General features: G+C 45.7%; 1 protein-coding gene across 3 annotated transcripts; it reads left to right on the top strand.

Annotated features, from left to right (window-relative positions):
- Positions 1-9,214: 9,214 nt before the first annotated feature.
- SSTR5 (somatostatin receptor 5) lies at positions 9,215-17,775 on the top strand. 3 transcript variants are annotated; one of them, XM_088527808.1, is made up of 2 exons: positions 9,215-9,310; positions 16,413-17,775. In XM_088527808.1, exon 2 carries the CDS (start codon positions 16,477-16,479, stop codon positions 17,587-17,589), a length of 1,113 nt encoding a protein of 370 aa, XP_088383934.1. In that variant the 5' UTR covers positions 9,215-9,310; positions 16,413-16,476; the 3' UTR covers positions 17,590-17,775. The 3 variants fall into 3 exon arrangements, with proteins under 3 accessions (XP_088383934.1, XP_088383933.1, XP_088383935.1); XM_088527807.1 differs by lacking the exon at positions 9,215-9,310 and adding an exon at positions 10,103-10,194; XM_088527809.1 differs by lacking the exon at positions 9,215-9,310 and adding an exon at positions 10,665-10,748.
- The last annotated feature ends 3,943 nt before the right edge of the window (positions 17,776-21,718 follow it).

Genomic DNA, 21,718 nt, shown 5'->3' with positions numbered 1-21,718 from the left:
TAATCTAGATAATTCTCCTGGCCTCTATGCCCTGAAAAATCTGGCACTGCCCAGATCTGAACACCTTGGTTCCAACTTTTCTTCCAAGCATCCATGGACTCAGAACTGTGCTGCTGAAGTTATGAGCAGAGCAAAGGTGAGTGAGCTGTACAGTGACTCACCCCATCAAACGTATTTATCTTGGCGGCTCAGGCTTGACACCCTGTCCCCCTCCAAATCCAATCCAACTTGTCAATACACCAAATAAAAGCTAAAAAGAGAAAATAAAGCAGAAAATAATCGTGGCTGTTAAACAGTTGTCCTTGCTGGAAGTGAAGAAGTCATGAATGTAAGCCTGTCCTCGTTAGCTGGTATTCAGTTCTAGTCCTCCAAAAAGCTGGGAATTCAGCGTGAATCTCTACATGTTAAGTTGCAGCCTGACATTAAGCAAATTGAGTTCATACCAGAATAAAATGTCTTGCTGGCTTAGTGAATGCAATGTGGAAAGAGTCCCCAAATAGACTGCGGTTCAAATGGTGAAGAAGGAAGTTCGATTTGATGTGGAAGAGGATGAAAGTCGGTTAGTGTCAAGTAAGAAGCTCCACTCACTCCCCTTGACGTAGTGATGTGTGAAGGACCGCGGGGGAACACGGACATCATTTGATCTCCGTTGTACTTTTGTTCTAGCTTTCAAAAGCAAAAGCTCCCCAGGTGAAACTTTGACTATGTTCAGTTAAACTGAACAAAGCTAAGCAGTGGTAAAAATCACCAACCCAGCATAATTCAATAGAATTCTATAATAAGAAGAAAACAAGACCTGGGAGAAGACAAACTTATATGTTATGCATCCCTCTGCTCTTATACAGGATGTTACAGCAACAAATTAGACCTACTTGATTAGTTCTACTTTTCAGGAGCAATTCTTTTCTATTGAAGAGAAAAGCTGCTCTGCTCCTTAAGTGTAACAGCCATGGGGACAGATTTCTCTGTGCCAAATAGTCCAGGTTGCGATGGAGTGGCAGAGCAAGAGGAAACTTCCCGGGAAAGGAAAGTGCAAATGAAAGAAGCATTAAGCATAAAACCTGCCCGTTTCTGCAGGCTGCCTTCCTTCCTATATTTTTAGCTTTCACCCCAACCTCCTTACTGGAGGGCAAGTGATTTGCTTTCCGAGGGCAGCTATATAGGTTAGCAGGAGTTATGCAGCTTAAACTGCAAGCATATTCCTGGGGTGCAACAGTGAGCAAATACAGAATAAAAATAAGTTTAATTATCCAGGGAAGAGCCAGGGTGAGTTGCGGTCTCACTGGAGCTTGTTCATTCATTGTCAGGGAAATAATAAGTGTTATATTCACATGCAGGATGAGATGAAGGCTGAGAGCTCTCTCTGCATGGGCTGCCTCTCTATTACTGCAGTCTGCCTAATTTGGCTTAAGGTCATGGCTCTTCATGTTTTCATTAGGACTCTCTTCAGTGCAAATGTCCATAATAATCACGGTATTTGGCCTGTATATGGCACCTCCAACGCACAGAAATCAAAGCCTGGAAAGACTTGTACAGCAGTGGAAAACATGTCAGGGACCACAGACTGCTTGTCTTAAAACTAAAGGAAGTTAAGTCGTTCATTGCCCAGTGATTCCAGTATTTTGCTACTGGAATGTGCTCAGCTCTTCAATTCCAGGAGCCTTTCTTGCAGGCTGTGTACATTTATTCCTCCCTTCTTTGAAGGAAAAGGGGTGTTCTGCGTGCTGGTTAAGGGCTGGAGACGGCCAGTTGGACCACGTGGATTTAAGTGACAAGTCCTGAGTTATTGCTGTTCTGGTGTGTGGCAAATGACATAGTCACATACTTTTGATGAGATCAGAGACCTCAGCCAGAGCCAACTAAATAAACTGTTTTTAGGGTCTTTTTTTTAGCAATCTCCAACCCTTGGCTACTCAGCAACATGATTGCTAAAAACTGTTAAGGTTAGTGCTTCACACCAGGCAAAATCTTGGCAAAAAAAGGGTATATTGCATTGCCTCATCTGTTGCTTTTCAGAGGAAATCATGATCGGGCAGTTAAAGATCAGCCCTTCACCTATCATCAAACTCTTCAGTGCGTGTCGGGTCTGTTTTCTATGTACGAGTTTGTTTTTTTTCCCCCCAGCAGCTTTTCCAAATGCTCAAAACCACCTGCAATGGCTATCAGCATGGGAGGAAAAAAACAGTATTTTGAGGCTCTTGCTGTGTAAATCAGAAATATTCTGAAAACACAGAACTAAGGCCTGCTCTTTGGGTCATTAGCAAAAGTGATAATCTCAGTTAATGCATTTCCCTTTCCTTTTAGAAGTAGGAATTTTGGATACTTTTCAGCAATGTTGTTCCAAAATAATTTCATGTGACACTAGAGAGACAAATATATCCTTCATCAAAAAAAAATTATCTCTAAGACTCTCAGCTGAGAATATATTCTAATCTCTGAAGCATAAAATAAGAAGATAAAATTGGAATTGTAAAATTGGGGTTTCATTCACAGGACAAGGACAAAACCTTGCCAAAAATCAATATGACTGAACAAAATACACCAATTTAAGCAAAAGAAAATCTTTATTTATGTTTTATTTATTACTTTCAGTCAAAAATGCTTTCTAAGTGTTGGTCTCAAAAATTGTGGTCTCATGAAAACTCCAAATTTCAAACTGAAACTTTTTGGTCACTCTGATGGAGCCTTTTCCAGTAAATGCCAGACATTTATTATGTAGCGCTAGGGAAGATATCTGTGTTTCTTTTTAGCACTGTTATCAACTCACAGCCCAGGCTTTGCGGAACAAACTGTGCTGGCAAAATGAGCATAGCACTTTCTGCAGATGGAAAGGAAGTAAGCATTGATAGAGCATTTTAAAAAGGTGAATTGAAATATTTTAAATAAAAGGCATTATAGTTTATGAAAAGCTGTATAACATTTATTTTGTATACAGCAAGATATGAAAAGTGTTGGGAAATATCCACGAAGAAGTATTCCATCTGTTAACTAAACACTCGCTAGCAATACCTAGCCTGCTAATGAGACAGACTCACTTCCATGCCGGAGCAAATTTGACTGCCGAATTTAATAATGAGGCTATTATATTCCACAAAATGGCACATGCGCACAGAGAGTACTTTTAATATTTCATTTTTTTGCGTCTGCTTCTCATTAAAAGCAAAGCAATAAATTGAAGTGTGTTTGTCTGCAGACCAGTTTCCTAGCAGGACCAAAGGCTGAAGTAATTTCCATTACAAGGCAGTTACAGTGCTAGCAGAGACCACGAGAAAGAATAATGTGGAAAACACAACGCAAACCATATTACGCTGCAGATACTGTTATAGACATGAGCAGGACTGCTTCTAGCTTGTCCGAGAAGGAGATGCAAATGCAAGAGCTGTAGGTAGTCTCCTGTGGCTGGACGTCTGGAAGCAGTGTTTGAAATGTCATTCCAGGTAACAAATAAGATCTAAATGGATGTTTGCATGGTAGGTAGCATAATGTTTGCATTAGGTAGCCCACCTTGAAAGACTATGTCCCCTCTTCATGCACTTAAGTAGGTAGAAGGGTCTCTATGGCCAAGCAGCACTGCAGGAGGGTATCAGCTCCACCACCAAAGCCCAGGGCTGGAATAGTCCAGGCTGGAAGTCACCTTGGGCAGGAATTTCTTGGGCCCCATCCCTGCGGATTTGAACTGCACAATATATTGCCTTTACTGCAACTGTAGTGCAAAGGGGGCAGGTTTTATTTGCAGGCTTTTGTGATGCTTGCAAGATCCTTTACTTTTCTGCTCATTTTCATTCTTTGCTGGAATTGCTTTTATTATTACTGATATTTGGTGATGATGACATGCTAAGTAGACATATACACACACAAAAAAATGACTTGGCTTTTGTCCTAAGCAGCTTATAACCTGGTTCCCCTGAGAATGATTTGCCTAAACAAGAGGCTGAAGCACAGGCTTGGTTGAGATATGGATAAATATAAATCTTGCAATCTTTGTGGCTCAACATTTAATAATAATAATACAAATTTGGATCAGTGCAAGCATTACCATTCAGCTTTGAGATTTTCAAAGGCTAGTCCTGAGGAAAAGCCTGTTTATGGCTCTGCTGCATGCTAGAGAATGACATTTTTCCACACTCCATGTCTTTTAGCTGGAGGGCACTTGTAAGGCTAGGATCATCTTTCTACCCTTCTCCTCCCAGAGAACAGCGAGTTCTGGATTTGAATTTTAAAACACGCAGTATTTTACCAAATACTTAATTTAATGCTATTATCCTTTCCAATCCCGCAACAAGCTCCCAAGCTTGTAAATATTTGTCATTAGAGCTCTGGAGCTTTCTGTTTAATAAAGCTTCTCCCCTTATTTAATAAAGGCTGTTCTATTAAATGATTTGCCTGTGTTTACATGTGCATAATGAGGAATCTGGCAGAAAACCAAACAACTTTGGAGCCCTGAGATGCTAGCTGCTGCTCACATTAATAACTACAGAATGAATAATGAATCATTAAGTAACTCACCTCATCTTTGTGCTTCCTTGTCCCAAAAGCACCACAAAAACCCACCCACGTTGGTCACAGGAGACGTGTTGATTGCACCAGCTCCAGCTCTCAGCCCACAGAAGAAATTTCTGAAAGTGGCAGGACTGGTGCAATCACCGGTTCAGGTTCTGAGGACCTCAGATTATTAACATTTATATATTAACATTTATTTATTTATATATAACATTTATATATATATATATATATTAACATTTATGTGCTAGTGGAGGAGGACATGAATTCCACCCAGCTAAACCTTGGACAATTATGTTGAGCTGTCCAAGGAAAATACTTGGAGAGGCTTCCATGCTTCCTGCCCACCAAGGATAGCATCATCTTGGCTGCATGGGGATGGGACGAGCAAGTTTGGGGGAAAGTCAGTCTGTTCTTGGCATAACTCTGCCAGATCCAAACTCCCTGTGTGTTTTGTGGGACACCTTTTATTTGTGTGATCCCACAGTTTATTTAGCATATATATAGTTGTATAATGCACAGTAACAGAACCGTTTACATAAATGCTGCCTAGGGACAAGGTATATAATTCAGAGGACTTCATCAGAGCGACAGGACTAGGTCTGAAAATTGTTTTTGTGTGTGAGTGTGGTTTTCTCTGTTTTGTTTTTTAAATACACCATCTCATATTTCCCCTATCAGATGTATCCAAAAGGTTAGTAGAAGAAAGTCCCATTCTGAAGAAAATATGGTGCTTGGATATCATCTCACTCAAAAAAAAGCCTTTTAGTTAAATGAAAATGTACCTAATTGTGTTTTATTACTGTCAATCAAAGAAAACTTACTTAAATTCCTCCAAAAATACAGAGAAAAAAAAAGATTTAAAATGGTAAAAAATGTGTACATACAGAATTCTTCCTATAAATATTCTGCAGTCAACTGTTGGTCACCTCTGCTTTTTTTTTCCGTATTCTTTCCTATGATGCAACCCCAGAAAGCCTTTTGAATAGGTTTGATGCACAGCTGAGAAGCTGCGGTTTTCCTCTTCCTTTCAATGTGACGGTGAAATTTTCTTCAAATGCCACTTGAGTCTGTCTGCAAGATTCTTGCAGGGTGCCAATTAAAGATTGGAGAGCAGCAGGATATGGCAAAAATTATTTTAATGAATTATTCATTTTGAAAGACCACGGTCCCAGAAGGTGATGGAATCAGAGCTCCAGGGCTGTCCTTGTCTGGCAGATCCCGGGAATCTTCATCATCAGTGGACGGCATGAAGAGTGGCCCCCGGGCCCACCACCCAGGCAGGTCACTGCAGCAGGAAGCACCCACTGCTTTCAGTGGCTGCTTAGAAGACAGACTCCCTCCTGGTAAAGCACTTTTGATGGAAAATCAGCTTCTTGTTGGAAAACTGTAATGTCGGAAATGTGTCAGCTGAAAAAGGCAAGAAGCTGCTAATACAAACGAACTGGTGTGTGTGAACTTTTACAGCCAAAGATTAAGCCTTGTTGGCTGTTGGGAAATGTCTTCGCAGGGCTCTGGATGGATTTGCTCAAAGCAGATTAAGTCCTGTGAAAAGACACATATTTCTACCAGAAGGGTTGGGCAAGAAAAAAAGATTTAATGACAATATAGGTAGGGGATGTAGCACTGAGGGAAGAGCTATGTGGCTACGGAGAACAGTTCATTTGAATCTCATAGAAAGAAAATCAGTTTTTCTTCCTAATCAAGTTGCAAATATCCAAGCAAAGTTTGCTCAAGGTGATTAGGAGGAAACCCAAGCAGGTTCTCGGGCCGAGCTTCTCCTTCATGAAGACTTCCCAAAGGCAGAGAAGTCAGTGGGGACATCTGTGGTGGCTCTAACCCAGGGCAGCTCAGTGACGACCAGCCGGACGGAGCTTCGGGCATCTCTATCGCAGGCGATCCAACAATTTGACAACAGATGGGCCTGTAATTACAGCCCCTTTGAAGGATTTCTAATGCAGTGACTTGAAAGGAATTGATTTTCCTTCCTCCTAAGGAGAATAACAAAGAAGCACCTCAGCCTCGCTGTGATTCCCTGCCTGGCTTTTCATGACATATTCTGCAGGCAAAGCGAAAACACTCAGCTTCAGCTGGCCAAACTGCAAGCGTGAATAAATAGAGTAACCGTCTTCCACCGTGGAGCTGAATCATGTCTGCTGAGGGCTTCAAAAATGCTTGAGATGAGTAAAAACCAATGTATCTATCTATATATAACCCTGCTTTATGCAGAATTCCATGCAGAAACCCAATGTGGAGAGCCAGCGCCACAGCCATGGCCTCGGACTGGAAGATGGAGCTTGATGGATATTTGATGGATATTTGATGATGGTGATGGATATTTGATTTGGTGATGGATATTTGTAGCTGGTGTGGTCTGAGGCAGAAGATGGATCCATCTATTTCTATGGCAACGTGAATAACTCAAGACCCAACTACAGCCTAATCTCAGAGGAGTTTGAAACCTCCATGTGAAGAGCAACCTCTCTCATCCAGGCAGCTGGATGCCTCTTCTTCCATGTGGTTTATTAGTACTTTTACATCACACAGCTCCTTTTCCTGTTAAATGTTAAAGGAAATGTTAAAAATCCTTCATCAGAGGCCAGAAATCAGACTTAGAAGCCACAGTTGCAGATCCACTCCCCCTTGACTCTAAAATCTTCAGCAGCTCCAGCTTGAATTTTAGTGTAATGGCTCCAGAAATGGCCTGGGAGCAAACCATGAGTCTCCTGTTCCTGCTCGTTTTGCCTGTTCCTGCTCACTTGAGAAGTGCCTCCATTGCACCTCTTCAGCCCTTCTAGTGAGAGGTGATCCGACCCCAAGGCCTTGGTTCAACACCTGCATGTAATTCAGGTCAGGCTTGGACCCGAGTCTATCACCAGGATGATTTATACAGTAATAATTCCTCCCTCGCCTGCAATCAGTCTCTGTTCTTCACTTCTAAGTTCAACGGCAACGGCTGTTGACCTAAGTTCCCCAGGACTTCTTCCATTTAAAAATATTGATCACATTTCATCCTCTCTCTTTCAGCTGAATTTTGACAAGCCAGTTTCCAAAGCACAGAAGGAGCCTCGCATGCAACCTGTCCCCGCAGCTCCCTTGCAGCAGCCACCTCCTCCAGTTTGCACATTCATCCCATTTTACAATATATAACTACCATTACATTTGTCAGCAGTTTCATCGTCATTCAAGACTGCAGTAGGAAATCCACCATTAACAGATCATATTGTGACACTGAATTTCTGTACGTGATGAGGAATGGCAAAATAAATAGACCTCTATCCAAGTCCTAGCTTTTTGAGAGGTGTTTTTGCACAAAAAGTAGAACAGAACAGAATAATGTAAGGCTTGTGTTGAGGCTTTCAACACAATAGAAGATAGCTCCCCTTTCTGCAAATACATCGTAACAATGCTAAAAGATGTATAGAATATGCAGCTATAAAATATCACACGCAGCAAAATTGACAGGCCAGCGAAGACTATAAAAAGCTCTGTTATATCACAGCTATACGCTTGTCTTCAGCCCAGCTCACACGTCACCCTGCGCTGTGACAAATCTGGGCCACTCGACTTCCCACGCGCTCCCTGCGGACGGTGCAGTCCTGTGCGCGCCCCAGGGCTTGGACACCTGCTCTGGAGGCTCTTTTTTTCCTCCCCGTGATTATTCTATGGCATTTGAAGCTCAGCTTCAGCCCTTGAGCTTGGACTTCAGCCAGGAAAAGCTGAGAGCAGGTAGCGCTCAGAGAGCTCCTGTGCTCACTGCGTTCAGCTCTGCAATGGGGTGTCGTGGTGGCTGGAGTGGGTAAAGAATTAGATGACATTGAAGGCTTTGGAAAATCCTGTCTGTATAATAGTACAGAACCTGCTAAATATGCCTTTGCAGGTCTTTCTTCAGCAAAATACTTGTTTTGCTTAGGGAAACCTAGAAACTTCAGTGTACTCTCAGCAACTTCTTAAATATGATAATCCAGTGTATGAAGGAAATTCATTAAATTAGCCTTATTTCGATTCAAACTGATATTCACGCTGGGGCTATTGTATCACATTTTGCTTGGTGTGTTTTCAAAGAAGGTAAGCAAAATCTCCTCGTTTCTTCTGCTTATCATCCCAACTCTATTTTTATCAGATGACTCTCGCTATTGTCATGGCAAGAGCAGACTGGAGTCCTGGTTCAATTTAGCAATACATGACCATAAATACATCAGCAGATTGAATTAGAAAGCGACATGCCAAAAGCGGCTTTCGCCGCTCCTTTTTGCATTCACACATCTGACTCAATCACAGATCGCTAATTGAAAAGCCTCAGCAGTGGATGAGGATCACACACATTATTACAAAGCACGACACCCTGTGCATGCTGATGAAGCCCGGGGCGCCTGGCAGGGAGCGGGGTAGCCCTGCGTTGGGCTGAGCACTTGTGCAGGTCGCTGGATGCTGCACGTATCCTGCATAAAGCTGCTGCGGACGACTGCATGTGCAATGCTGGGGGTGCAGAGCGGGGAGCGAGACCTGACTCCCTCACGCACTTGTTGCATCCGTAGGGAGGGATATTCCAGCCCCATCCTGCTGAGCAGAACCGCGATGAAGTCACCGGGATGGAGAGAGGCAGCAAATCAAGCGCTGGAGCGGCTGTGTATGAAGTCCTGCGTGTTTCTCCTAGCTAATAAACTTAGAGCCTGATTAGTGGCCAGCCGGAGTCAGTGGGGAAACATCCCCGCATGGGTCTGCGGCTCCCGGTCCCCATTCCGAGGCGGGATGTGAGCCTCGCGCTGCGTATTCCCTGCGCTGGGACACGGGAGCGCGACGGAGCCAGGTAAGGACGTCCCTGCTCCGCGGGGGCCGCCGCCACCTCCCGCCCTCCCTCCCTCCAACTTTCCGCGCAGGGGGACAAGGTGGGTGGCCCCGGGGCTGTCCCCTCCCGCCTCCCTCCCCTGCCGCCCGGGAGGAGGAGGCAGCATCGGTCGGGAGCCCCGGCCCTCCCCCCGGGGCGGCGGAGCGCGGGGCCGGCTCCCGGCTCCGGCTCCCGGCTCCCGGCTCCCCGTTCCCGGCTCCCGGCTCCGGTTCCCGGCTCCCGGCTCCCGGCTCCGGTTCCCGGCTCCCGGCTCCCGGCTCCCGGCTCCGGCTCCCGGTTCCCGGCTCCCGGCTCCCGGCTCCGGTTCCCGGTTCCCGGCTCCGGCTCCCGGCTCCCGGCTCCCGGCTCCGGCTCCCGGCTCCCGGCTCCCGGTTCCCGGCTCCCGGCTCCCGGCTCCCGGCTCCCGGCTCCCGGCTCCCGGCTCCCGGCTCCGCGCTGGCTCCCGCACTGCTCCCCGCTCCCGGCACCCCTCTCCCTGCTCCCCGCTCCCGGCTCCCCGACCCCAGCTCCACACTCCCGGTTCCCCACTCCCCATTCCCTGCTCCCACTTCCCCACTCCTGATTCTCCAATCCCCGTTACCCACCTCGGTTTCCCTCTCCCGGCTCCCGTCTCCCTCTTCTCCAACCCCAGTTCCCTGCTCCCGGTTCCCCAATCCCAGTTCCTGTCTCCCACTTCCCCGCTCCCCGTTCCCAGATCCCCCCTTCTCTTTTCTCTGTTCCCCGCTTCACGCCGGCCCCATCCTGCGCTGTCCCGGCGGGCAGGACCCGGAGCACGGCGGTGGCAGCAGGGAAGGCAGACGGGTGGCTCGTGCCTTCCACGGCGGAGAGGAGCCCTGGAGCTGGAGGTGATGCTGCTGGGGAGACAGGCAAGGGGAGTGGGAGAGGGGACCCCTGAGGGATGGGGAGGCGGGAAGTGATGGGGACCAGGGAGGCAGGGAATCCCATGAGCGTGTCCTGATTTATGAGGATCTTTTTGAGGCACCGGAGTGCTTGGTCTTGTTTGCAGTCCTCTCAAGTCATCCCGAGTTTCTCCTCCTTTTCCTCTCTTCTCCTGAGGCTTTTACAGCCAGGAGAGCAAAGTTATTGGATACTGGCTAGGACAGAGCAGGGAGAGGGACCCACTGGGTGACGTGATGTTTAAAGCAGGACAGTCTCATTAGTGTTGCTTTAAAACAGCCGCTGGAGAGAGGAGGAAGGCACTTGCACGAGGGATGCGCAGGGAGCAGGACCACACATTCTGCCAGGTTGATGCTTGCACCACGATCCTGAAAGGCAGCAGATCCCTGAATCCTTCCCTGCCCAGCGCAGTGGCAGGAGCTGGCAGCACGATGGGCCTCTCTGATAGAAGAGAGCAGGGCAATGCAGGGGGGCAGATGGGCTGCAGGACACCCAGCGAGAGGTGTGTGGTCAAGGACAAAAAGCAGCCTGGGGAGTGATGATCAGCCTGGTCTGAGCAGCGCCCGTGTGTTCCTGCCCCTTGCAGCCTGTCACTGCAGCTCCCAGTGACCTGGGCATGGCTTTTTCCCAGACCTTTTCACTAAAGAGCAAGGAAAACAAAACAAAAAAATCCCCCATTCTGGTGTTTTGACATTGCAGACTTGTGTTGGGGTGAAGCGGAGACTTTTTAAGGTCCTGTGAGGGAGGAGAGCGGCGGGTCGCAGCAGGGCGCAGGGATTTGCCTGCTTGAGCTTGCATGCAGAGAGCTGCCCGGCACGCCAGCATCCGGAGCAGAGCCAGCGGGAGCGCGGATCCGAGCTGGATACCCGGCACCGTGCTCCGACCAGGACCCCTGCACGGGAAAGGGAGCTCTTGTGCAGCAGAGAGGAGCCGAGCTCGAGAGCAGATAACATTTCTACGATCAAAATGCACCAGGATTGAGCTGTCTTTGAGTCCAGCACAGCCCTGATGTCTGTTCCTTTTTAATGGATGAAGAGGAGAGAGGAGAAAAGTATTTTGCTAAAAGTCCCAGATTGCTCCAATAAATAGCAGGAGTTTATCTGCACATCCTCCTGTGCAGGTGCAAGCATGGAGGTGCCAGGCTGCATGCTTTCCTTTCTGCATGAAGTTGTTCAAATCAACTGATTCGGGAGCAAAACCAAGAGCATGTGGCGTGTATGACTGTGTAACAACACCAGCTCGACCAAAGTGAGTAATCTTTGACCTGGACAAGGTCTGAAATTTGTTTGGAGGAAGTAGTATATAGCAAATATTTGACAAAAGTACGAGTGTGTTATGGGCTGTTTGTTTGCAAACTGAAAATAGGACCAAGTCATCAGGTAGCATATCCGCAGGGTGCTCTAGGAAACCTTAGGCTGGCCAGAGCTGGCAGGTAAGAGAGTGTTACCAGCTTGAAAATGCAATTCCTAGAGATTTTGATAGTGTTCAGAGTGGCTCAGCTTTGACCTCAGCTGATTAGTGTTTAGTACTACAAAGCTAGACGAAGCAGAACCAATCTGTGTTGGAAAGTTTTCCTGTTATATCTTCTGGAGAGAAAAATCAATGACCCCCGTTCTTTTGCAGTGAAAAAGCTCACCTTGAAAAGTATCAAATGACAGATTGCAATAGGGAAGGAGTCCTCATTCCTTTTGCTTTCTTTTCTCAGGCAGTGGGATGGGGCGGGAGGAGAGAAAAATTTCCCTTCCTAGGCAATTTAGCCTATGAAATACTGAGACCGCTATGCTGCTGTGTAAATATTGATTTAGTGCAAGAACCCTGTTACCACTACAGAAGCTGGAGATGCTGGTGTGATGCTCCCCTCGGGCAGACCCTGCTGCAGCCCTGCTGCTAGCCCAGGCCCCAGCAGCTTCCCTGGCATCTCCCAGCTTGTCCCCTGAGACAGGGACCCGCTTCCCTGCAAGGAGTGGGTTTGAGCCCTGCCTGCCCATTCCCTGCAGTGTAAAGCCCCAGGACCACAAGGGCTACATCTCAGGTAATGACCATTCAGCACCAGAAGAGCAGACTAGTAAAGAAAAAAGCAGAGTTTTTCTTCTCCTCACAACAGCAAAAAGGCCACTACAGCATCGCGGGACAGTGCAGAAGACATGAAGTTTTGCTGCCATTCAATATTTCTTGGCTATTAACCTGGGTGTTTTTCTCCCCATCGCTCCTAAGACCATCTGTTTTAAAGGCGGATTTGTGTGGATTGGCATTTTCTCTCTTCCTGGTAGTTAGGCTGCACCTGGAAGCAGTAATCTACCTTTCTGTTACTGTAATCATCTTCGCAGCAGCTACATTCGATGATGCATAAGGCACAGTTATGACTCCAGGCAGCAAGATCATACCCTGTGCAAAAAATTAGGTTCCTTTATGCAATTCCTTCTCGATCCCAGCTATGCCCAGCGGTTACCCTGGTGCATTGCACTTCACAGAGCTATTTTTGTTTTGCTGTTGTAACTACAACCACGAGTAATTTCAGCCTTGATCTGCCTGGAAAGTTTTAAGATTTCTTCTCCCTTGTGCTTGCTCTGCACTAAGGGGCTGCTTTGCATCCACCAAAATCATGTTTGCTGAGGGCATTAAAGTCTAAACACTTTGCTCTGAGCAGCATGGTCTGTATCATAATATCTCTGCCCTTTCTTCTCTCCATTTCCTTAGACACAGGAGTGAGCAGTCAAGTTTGCTCAGCTGCAATGGATTCCTGTTTTTCCAGGGCAATGCTCAGCAAAGGCAGAGCTTGAAGTTATACCAGTGATTACTTTGGATCCGTGTCCTTAGCTCCGTCCTCCTTTTTGGTTTGTGTATTTTAAGCAGGCAGCCCATAATGTATGAAGTATCTCAGTGTGATGTCTCTAAGCCCAAACAGCCAAAGAGAACAAAATCTGGAAGAATGAAAGGCCCCTAAAGGTGGTGTTTTATTAATCTATTAATTAGGGATACCAAAGCAAGTATCAAAAGGTACCAAAACGTATAACTCAGCATGTCTTAATTATATGTAGTTATCCCTTGTTGAAGCTCATGGCCATTAACTGTCGGAGTGGCAATAGGCGTTCAGACAAAATAGTACCGGTGATGGGTGAGGTTATCAGCTAGAGAGAGGAAAATCATCTTTGCTAGCCACGGGCTGCCAGCAAAACAGGTTTTTTGCAGCTGTTCGTTTCTGTTGTTGCCATGCTCTAATGAAGACTGGAATATTAGTGGCTGCAAAGCAAAGGCAATGTTGTTTAAAAGCCTTAGTGGATCAGGCTGATTTGGGACTCTGGAGACCTGGGCTCAGTTTTCAGGGCAGGGACTCTGAGCTCATCATGTCCCCAGTCAGTGTAGGGGACATTCAGGTGGTGGCAGCTCCTTGCCCATGCTGCCAACCAGCTCTCATCCATGGGAAAGATTAAGGGCTTCTCATGACAGATTTAGCAATGCATTTCCTTCCGACTTCTCCTGGAACTAAAGGCACAGATCATCAAATGGGACAAAAATCACCTAGAACAAGGACTAACGCTCTTAGGAAATCCAGAAAAGAACCCCAAAATGCGAAAAAATCAGACCAGCATGTTGCTGCGGTACCTCCACTCCCTGAAGACACCACTGCAGGAGGAACAGATCATGGGGGTTCTATCAACCCCCCTTATTATTAACTTATTAATAATATCGATACTGATAATATAATTAAGATATTGTTATTAAAAAACTGCCCTTCACTTGGGAGGGTGTGGGGATACCAGCAACAGGCGGTTAGAGGACCCTGGGGCCCCTGCAAGCAGGTGATTCATGCAGCAGGAGATCTTCAGGGCAAGAAGGGATTTGAGGGCATCCAGCCATCACAGAAAGACTCCTCTTCCTCACTGTCCTTCCCAAGGCTCCTTTATAAATGTGAAAGAAGGAAGAGGCTAGGAGAATTTATTCTAGTATTGCTCCAAGTACCATTTCAAGAATATGTAATGCATGTACTTTGGGGAGAAAGGAGCTAACATTAAAAGACGAAGAGACACCCTCATTCCTTTCAAGTGTCGGGATGAAAGCAGCAGCCACTGCAGCTCCTGACCTCCTCTTGGCTGACTGACAGCACTGGCACAATTTTTGCAATCCTGAACAAAACTTTTGGTTTTTTTTGTCCCTGATGGGACATTGTTTGGCTCAGTCTGGACTGCTCTAGGTAAAAAGAAGTTCTTTCCATCCCCTTGGGTTATGCCTCTCGCTGCAAGACAATATTAGGGGCTGCAATGTCCCCACCGTGGTCTTTACAGCCTAGCCATGACAACCCATCTAAACTCAAAGCAGAGCATAGCTTATTCCCAACCTGCAGGTCCTCCCTCCCTGTTTTTCCTCTCCATCTTAAGCTTTTGCTTGAGCTGTAGCATCTTTCTCAGCTTTTCTATCCCCACTACCCTGGATTTCTAACTTCTCTGGAACATCTCTTCCCAGCCTGAAGTTACATGTGAGACACCTACTCCCCATCTGCACATTTCCAAATCTGGACAGTTTATTTCTGATTACTACCGGTAGCTGGGGGAGTTTCTGCTCTCACCCACTGCATTTTTTTCACCTCTCTTGGAGACGAATAGACTTTTGCATGTTCGCATAATACTGTATTTTGGGTTTGCCTGAAGTCATGGATACAAGGTGGGCTGGCTGTTTTTGCCATGGTGTTATATTCACATTCATGGAATGGACACCTAATCATCATGCTATGAGAGAAGGAGTCACCGTGCATGCCCTTGGCATCTTCACCTGAAGAGCTGCCTAGATTTGACAGAGATCTTGGGCCAGGCTGGAATTTTGTGTTTCTATTCCTCTAAATCATAAATCTTTACATATCCTTAGAACATGTTCAGGGAAAGAACAAATTAATAAGTACCCACATGAATTAGATATGCCAGAGACAAAGCTTTGGAAACTGCAACCCTTTTCAGGCTATCAAATAAACCCATTCCTTGAGTTAATCAGTTCAGTTCTCTTTGCCCAGGGAGGATGCCTGCTGCATTGGAGATTTAGGGCAGAAGAAAGGTATTTCTTAGATAAAAACCTCACTTTGGGATGAGAGGAAAGGAATTCAGAAATGTCAGGACAATCTTGAGAGATGGAAAAGAAACAGTGTGTCCCTCTCTGCCGCAGAGGTCCTGTGCCTACGTGTGCAAGGATGGTGCAGCGCAGAAATGTTCTCAGGCTTGGTCATTTCCACCTTGGAGTTCACTGATTTTTCCTAGGGTTTTGTTGGTTGTTATGGAGGGTTTTGTTTCCCCACCTACACAGCTGCCGATGTTCTCCGGGGGTTTTCAATTGGTCTGCCAGGCTGCAAGTGGCATTTGAATGCATCAGCTCAGACAGTTTCTATGTAAACAAGGAGACCCGTGAAACATTGCAGTGGAGCTTCGGATGCGAAAAGGCAGGAACTATATTTGTCTTTGAATTACAAAAGCACCTAGGGCTCAAGCGAGGTGGCTGAATCAGTCCCAACTACTCAGACTTGTACCAAGCACAAGTTTAAATCTCTTGGCACTAATCCTAAAGCTGCACTTTCTTATTTGTAAGCAGAATTGATCCCTAACCTGTTTTCAGTTTTCAGTTGTTTTAGATTTTAATTTGGGTTTTTTTAATTGGCTTTCTGCATAAGCTGAATATTGCCCCTGCTCTTTGATTTCAAGAGAGAGGAAAAGTTTGATGAAACAGGCTAAGGAATGATAGACAGTCAAACGTTTTCTTGCCAAAAAGCACAGGATATATACAGGAATTAATTTATCCTCAGCAACTCTCCTCAGAAAGGACCGGGCTTGTTACCAGCAAGCTTTGCATCCAGAAGGACCAAATTCCAGGGCTTTCAAACATTTTACCTCTCACCAGCTTTGAAGAGCTCTGGACAACTGTGCAGGCCCCATCTCCATGGCTGCATCCAGCCTCCTACCCCATCACCCAGAGCTCCTTAAAATTAACCCTAAGTGTTGTACCCTGAGGTGGGCAACTGGGCTCCATCAGCAAGAGATTCCTCTTCTAAGGCTTTAATCTTATCACTTATACTAACAGCATAATTCAAACACAGATTCTGGCTATAGACAGAAAATCTTAGTCTACTTCAAATTCACTTTCTTTTTCTCCCTCCCTTTTTTTTTTTCTTTTTTTCCCTTCTTTCTAGGAACAAGATGCTCGTGAAGTTTAATCTCTCTTGACCTTAAAGGAAAAACTGGAGATTGAAAACTATGGATCCTTTATATTTTTCCAGCACATTTAGCGTGGAAGCAAGTTCCGGTGATGTAAATTATTCATTGCTGACAAATATGACAGAGAACAGGACGCTCTCTGAGCTACCCACTTTCAAATATGTCCACAAAGTCCTGATTCCCATTTTTTACCTCCTTGTATGTGCAGTTGGACTCAGTGGCAATACCTTGGTCATTTACGTGGTTTTACGCTACGCCAAGATGAAAACTGTCACCAACATTTACATCTTGAACTTAGCCGTTGCCGACGTACTCTTCATGCTGGGCTTGCCGTTCCTGGCTACCCAGAACGCCATCTCTTACTGGCCTTTTGGCTCTTTTTTGTGTAGGCTGGTTATGACTGTGGATGGCATTAACCAATTCACTAGCATTTTCTGTTTGACTGTGATGAGCATGGACCGCTACCTGGCGGTAGTTCACCCCATCAAATCAACCAAGTGGCGACGTCCCAGGGTGGCCAAGCTAATCAGCACAACGGTCTGGACTTTCTCCTTCTTGGTGGTGCTTCCAGTCATCATCTTTTCGGATGTGCAGGACGTCTTGCAGACCTGCAACATGAACTGGCCCGATCCCGTCAACATCTGGTCAGCAGCGTTCATCATTTACACCTCTGTCTTGGGCTTTTTTGGCCCTTTGCTGGTGATCTGCCTTTGCTACTTGCTGATTGTGATTAAAGTCAAATCTTCAGGGATCCGTGTTGGGTCTACAAGACGCAGGAGATCAGAGAGGAAGGTGACCAGGATGGTGGTGATCATTGTAGTCGTCTTCGTGCTTTGCTGGCTCCCGTTTTACATGATGAACATTGTCAATTTGATATTTATACTGCCAGAAGACCCTGTGCTGGTAGGGGTGTACTTCTTTGTGGTGGTCCTGTCATATGCAAACAGCTGTGCCAACCCCATTCTTTATGGATTTCTTTCTGACAACTTCAAGCAGAGTTTTCAGAAAGTCCTTTGCCTCCGGAAGGGCAATGGCATAGAGGATGGTGACCCCATTGAACACAGGCAAGAGAACAGCAGTCGCTTGCAAGAATCAATGCTAACCCAGAGAAATATTGAATTCAATGGACACATGCAGACTAGTAAGGTGTAAGAGCATGGCTTGGACATGCAAAGTATTTGTAGAACTGGAGACTTTAGAAACTTGAAGGAAAGATGAAATCTTAGCAAAGCTAAAATCTGGAGAACCACAAGCTAAAATAAATGTACATAGACTTCTCTTCCCTCCCTTTCCCAACTAAAAGTGTTACAGGCTATACTGGGTTGTGTGAAGTTCTTATGGCATTTTAGCTAAGGCCATCAGAAAGGTGTTACCACTTTCTATGCTCTAGAGAACAGATTTACTGGCACGCACTCCTTGCTTTGTAGTGCTCCAGTGATGCAAAAAACCACTAAACCTGTTCTAACTAACTACTTTGTTAAGCTGAGCTTATGGCTGCCTTGCCAAGATCAGCTCAGAGCAGAAAATGGCTCAGAAAATTTGGCTGAAAAAGTATTTTTGAAAGTCTTTAAGGGAATCTCTTAAAAGAAAAACACTTTATCTTAAGAGGAAGATTCATAAAAATGAAAAAGAAAAGGCCACAGCACTGAACTTGGAATTATGTATAAGCCATGGCTTTACAGTGCTGCGTAATCCATTTACATTGTGTTATTTTCATTAGCCCGTGTAAGAGACTTAGAGTATCCAGGAATCATTCAAACACAATGAAAAAGAATAAAAGCAAGACTATAAAAAAGTGTTGACAGGACCCATTGTATTCCTAACACTTTTACATTCTAAACCAAACTGCATCTCAAATGTAATGTAACCACTTTACTATTATGTAAGTGACAATGGTTGTGAAGTCTGGAAAGCTGTCGTGTGTGTCTATTGGTTCTGAATGTAAGTATGGACATTTAAACTGTGTGTACAGAAATTAAAACAAGTCCAATACCCTTTCGACTATCAGTTTCATAGCGGCTCTGGGCACTGCCAGACACTGCACGGAGCAGAGGCAGCTCCATCCTGGTGCTCCCTGTTAGATCCAATGTAGGTTGGTTTTGCAGCATCAAATGCAGGGACCCATGGGGCACCATCCAGCTCAGGCCAGCAGAGTCATGGTGACCTTATGGCATGTGTGACCTCAACAGATGAGCATGACTAATGCAAGACTAAATGACTAACACATATAGCAAAGAGAGGACGGCTGGAGCAGCATCCAGGCGTTTCCTGCCCTGTACGATACAGCCTAGTGGCAACAAAAAGCAAGGAATTTCATACACTGACAGGAGCAAAACCAATCAGAGATTTGTTTCACTGCAAGCAGGATCTATCTCATGTTTTGAAATGGCTTCTTGCCCCTGCTATCACCCACGTAGTTCAAACAGTTAAGCAGTTCACACAGTCCTTCCATAAGGAAACTTCATGGCAGGCAATAGAAAGCAGGGCGGTAGAGGCAAAAAGAGAGAGAAATCTCTGCTTGTCCTTCCAACCTTTGCTGACCTTCTATCGTGTCTCTGAGGGGATGTGCCTGGGTCCTGGCACTGCCAGTAAATATCAGCCTGACATTTGTACAGGCAAGGCAGATTATTCAAATTGCTCTAAACAAACCGTGTTGCTGATATAGATTGCATCCCAGAGAAGGACGGAAGAAAGCAATTAGGGTAAAATTAGGTTTAAAATTATTGACATTTGAGGGTGGGAAACCTTCCAAAGATGAGGCATCAGGAAGTTTTCCATGGAGGAGAAAGAGAAGCAGTAGACAACATCCACTGTCAGCACATGCCTGTTAGGTTTCAGAGTAAGCATCCTCTGCTCACATCAGTGAAGGAAGTGTCCCCAGAGCATTTTCAACTTGTCTCTGTGCTCTCTAGCATCCCAGTGTAGCCCCTCTCCAGTCACTATTCCAGGTTAGAGCATTTACAGCACAGAACCTACTGTGACCATGTACAACCAAAAAGGAGAAAACTGAAGTTACAGGAACCTATAGCATCAGCCTATGTCGAAGCAAGCGACATAGAGCAGCATCACTGGCTCCATTTTAAAGACCTGGCATAAAGATATGTGACTTGTTGAAGACCAAATGACCTGCTTATAGCATCATAGAATCATAGAATCATAGAATGCTTAGGGTTGGAAGGGACCTCTAGAGATCATCTAGTCCAACCCCCCTGCATACGCAGGGTCACCTAAAGCACGTGGCACAGGACTGCATCCAAGCAGGTTTTGAAGATCTCCAGAGAAGGAGACTCCACAACCTCTCTGGGCAGCCTGTTCCAGTGCTCTGTCACCCTCACTGTTAAGAAATTTTTCCTTAAGTTCCTATGGAATTTTTGATGTTTCAGTTTCCGGCCATTTCCTCTAGTCCTATCAGTGGCCACCACTGAAAGGAGACCAGCACCGTCCTCTGCACTCCCTCCCTTGAGGTATTTATATACACTGATTAGATCCCCTCTCAGCCTTCTCTTCTCCAGGCTGAACAGGCCCAGCTCCCTCAGCCTCTCCTCATAGGGCAGATGTTCCAGGCCCCTGATCATCCTTGTAGCCCAAACTAGCAGAACTACAAGGAGAAAATAAACCCATGCCCACATATCTTGTCATTAGGCCTCCTAGCAGGCTAAAACTAACCCTGGAGTTATGTATCGTTCCATCAGCCCTAACAGACAAGTCCTTTTGGGCATTTGTGGTGGTATCTGAGATATCGTCAATTGACTCCTACTGGGAAAAACATAGCTTTCTGGTCACTGACATAGATTCTGGTCTAGCATGGCTGGATCCCATGTGCCATCACATCTGGCTCACATGTTCTCCAAAAACAAGAGCCCCCTGGACATGATAAGAGACAGTCAGGCACTAAATCCAGGCTAAATCCTTGTCCCTGCTGGAGACCATTAGCAGGTACATTTATGCTCCTCACAGTAGCAGTGCTCTAACCCACCTTCCACACACCTGGGCTGTAGCACAGCTGCCTGCTCAAAATCACAGTGCACCAGGTCTTTACATTGATTAATTAAGTCATACAATATCTATTATTTCCGGAATTATCAGGCTGTTCCAGGCATAAATCAAGTCTCTTATCAGTTCTTGAGACATAGGGAGTAATTAGTGCAGGCCTTTATGCCATCTCTGCCAATTCCATCTGCCTCCAGATGATTAGCTAAAAGTTCTTCTCCAGTGACAGAATTAGAAAACCCATTTTATTTCCCAGATCAGTTTGCAAGCAGCAGTAATAATTAATGCTCTCACAGAGGGATGGTGTCCCGAATATACAGAACCTGTAGCCTGCAGAGGTGCAGGGAGGCAGGACCCAAATCAACGTGTGCTGCTCAGTGCATCCCTGTTGTCCTGCATCCGTCACCAGCCACAGCCTCAGGAGGAACTGAGCTCTTCTGAGTGGGGAAGCTGAGCAGAATAAAGAAATCCCAGGGATTTTCACAAAGATGAGCAAGGCTGGTCCCTTGCCATCAATGTGCTCTCCTAATATTGCCATGGAAGTAACAAAAGACAGTTGAGAGATGACGAGTAGACAGAGAAGGCAGCTTTGAATGTCTGAAATGCCATACTGAGGTTTTGGAATGTATCTGGCGACTGCGAGATGGCCTAAGGCACCTCACCCTTGGTAACTCCCTTTCTGTGTCTATAAAAGTAGTGATAATGGTACTGATACTCATTTAAGGCAGAAAGCAAGCACTGAATAAAAGGCTTTAAATTTGTTGTGTCCTCCCAAATTGCTTAGAGCCGTACAAAGATCAGAGCTGCTCTTCTCTGCTGCATCAACCTTGCAGTGCAGGGAGAGGAACAACCCGCAGGGGATGAGGAGACAAGGGCTTCGCTGGCATCGTGGTTATTTTCCTTAAGGCTACCTGAGAGAAGGGCTGTCTGAGCAACTCAGTTCTTATTTCCCTTGAATCAGGGGCACCCTATAGCCTAGGAACCAGCAGCCCCACGGGGACCTTGGCAGGCCTGGGGCCATCAGCAGCTCTTGCAGCATTAAAGAGCAGTCACAAATTAAAGAACACCAGCTTCATTCTTGCTCTTTTATATTAAAACAAAAGAAGAGGTTAAGAATACAATGAGAAACAGATAGAAGAACAAATTCCAAAACCACGGGGAAAAAAAAAACTCTTTGGTGGAACGCACAAGAATGCACAAGAACTGAAGAATACTCACAAGAGAATTACACTAACACTTGAGTAAGAACTGGCAGAGCTGAAATATCAACGATTTCAGAGTAACTTTTATT

This window comes from Tinamus guttatus, unplaced genomic scaffold, assembly GCF_059628265.1.
Source record: "Tinamus guttatus ecotype Peru unplaced genomic scaffold, ASM5962826v1 Tinamus_guttatus_pri_ptg000291l, whole genome shotgun sequence".
Taxonomy (NCBI): Eukaryota; Metazoa; Chordata; class Aves; order Tinamiformes; family Tinamidae; genus Tinamus; species Tinamus guttatus.
Note: the sequence above shows the minus strand (reverse complement) of the source record. Positions and strands in the feature narration are given on the sequence as shown.

What these genes read in the sequence shown, in the direction of transcription:
- SSTR5 (XM_088527808.1), top strand. Translation starts at nt 16,477, where the DNA reads ATGGATCCTTTATATTTTTCCAGCACATTTAGCGTGGAAGCAAGTTCC.